Below are 2,025 nucleotides of genomic sequence, written 5' to 3' on the forward strand. Positions count from 1 at the left end.
TATAATATTAATTAATCAAGCGCATCCTCAAACATCTATGATCTAATTGCCTATGATGAATAAAATGAAGACATTAATTCTATATATGGGTTAAAAAAATACAATGTCACAATCATATTTGTCCTTCATACGGACATATATGTCAATTTGTTTTATTTATGTGTGCGTACATGTCAAATTAATTTGAGTTGAATCAGATTAATATCAATCGATCCACCCTCACATAGAATTAAATCAATTTCTGTTCAATTCATAATCCAAATATCATGGAGCTATTGTGTCTACTAGAAAAGCATTATCATCCTGCATTTCTGCAATCCTGTTTCTGTTTCAAATTCAGTACTGGTCAAGGAAGTCATGCAAGTGGCAGGTCTAAGCAGAGCAGAAGTGAAAAAAAGAGCAGAAAGGCCATGCTGAAGCTTGGAATGAAGCCAATAAGTGGTGTTAGCCCTGATACAATAAAGAAGACCAAAAATGTGAGCTCACCTATCCCATCCAGATACTCTTCGCTATTTCGAAGCCAGATGCATTCAAAAGCCCAAACTCAAATACTTACGTAATATTTGGCGAAGCGTAGATCGAAGATCTAAGATCCCAATTGCAAACCCAGGATGCCGAACAGTTCAGGGCCCCTGATCTGAGCCATGTGATAAGTAAGCCGGAGACGTCTGCCGCCTCTCAGGACGATGAAGAAGTCGATGAGAGTGGTGTGGAGCCGAAGGATATTGAGCTTGTTATGACTCAGGCTGGTGTTTCGAGGGGAAAAGCTGTGAAGGCTCTTAATGCGGCTGATGGTGATATTGTTACTGCAATTATGGAGTTGACTAACTCAATCAATATTGATAATTTGTAATTAGTTTTTATTTTATTGATGCATTGGTGTGCCCTTTTTTGGCTTAAATTTCTTATTACATTCAATGTTTTGCACCATTCAGCCTTACGTTTACTTGAATAGTGTGGTGCTCATATTCCCAGACTGCTTGTAGTTGCTCGGTATCTGGTGAGTTTTTGGGTTAGGTTACGTTTGTGTTATGATTTCTTTTTGCAGAATAAAGTAATGCATTTCACAAGTTCAAATTTGGATGTTTTTTTTATAATTTTGCCTATATATAAATTCACAAGGCATTATAAGGTCTAGAAACATCAAATGATTGAAAAATGATATTTTCTTAACAATTCTGTGGAATCAAATTTTTGGCAGCACATTTCTAGATATCATTGTGGGAGTTTTAAACCTTCATGTACTTCAATTTTTAGGAATCATATTACATATTGATTTAATGTTGCTCTTCAAATAATATCCAAAACATACTCCCTCCTTAAAGAGCACTAAAATAAACAAATTTGTTGGAAGATATTGAGAAAAAAAGGGATACTTTTTTAAGCATCCATTGGTGTTTCTAGATTTTTTGATATAAATGATCAGAACACATCTCTAAAATCTATAAATCGGCCGTACTCCAACATATTTGAAGAGGACTTTTGGATTAATATAATGTTGCGATTACTTTTGTTAGAATAGCATAAGAAAATAATCAACTGATGAAGATTAGATTGGTTTGGTTTGCAAATATTCAGAGATAATTTTTAGAGATTAATTAGTACATATATTTGTTGTTAAATGATTTTGAGTCCATGTAGTTTCATGAACTCTAATTAAGTCCTACTACATTCATAATTTTTATTTTTTTAATCCATGCATATTTCATATGTCAATACGTTATGGTTACGTTCATTATTTGGCTAAATGTTTACTTTCTATTATGAATGTGATATTGCAGTGTTTGGTGATTCGCTTATGATTTGTTGATCATTAAATGTTAATTTTAAGTTAAGAAATAATGATATATGCGATGTGCAAGTTAAATACTAATTAGTTGAATGCAATTATAATGTTATTTTTAATTTTAAGGATAATGTGATGAAGTGATGCTATTTCTTTTTTACGGGAGAATTTACATCTATAGCACTGCATCAATCCTTAAATATTATGTATTTCTTATTGATACCTAAACTTTGACATAA

The 2,025-nt window shown here is 32.4% G+C and overlaps 1 protein-coding gene across 1 annotated transcript; it reads left to right on the forward strand.

Annotated features, from left to right (window-relative positions):
* Window positions 1-340: 340 nt before the first annotated feature.
* LOC110036152 (nascent polypeptide-associated complex subunit alpha-like protein 1) lies at window positions 341-853 on the forward strand (the record flags this gene model as incomplete). The annotated part of the gene is made up of 2 exons (XM_020740533.1): window positions 341-476; window positions 578-853. Coding segments are annotated over 2 exons (412 nt in total), but the record flags the coding sequence as incomplete, so codon positions are not given.
* Between the last annotated feature and the right edge of the window lie 1,172 nt (window positions 854-2,025).

Source organism: Phalaenopsis equestris, unplaced genomic scaffold (genome assembly GCF_001263595.1).
Source record: "Phalaenopsis equestris unplaced genomic scaffold, ASM126359v1 Scaffold203211, whole genome shotgun sequence".
NCBI classification, from domain to species: Eukaryota; Viridiplantae; Streptophyta; class Magnoliopsida; order Asparagales; family Orchidaceae; genus Phalaenopsis; species Phalaenopsis equestris.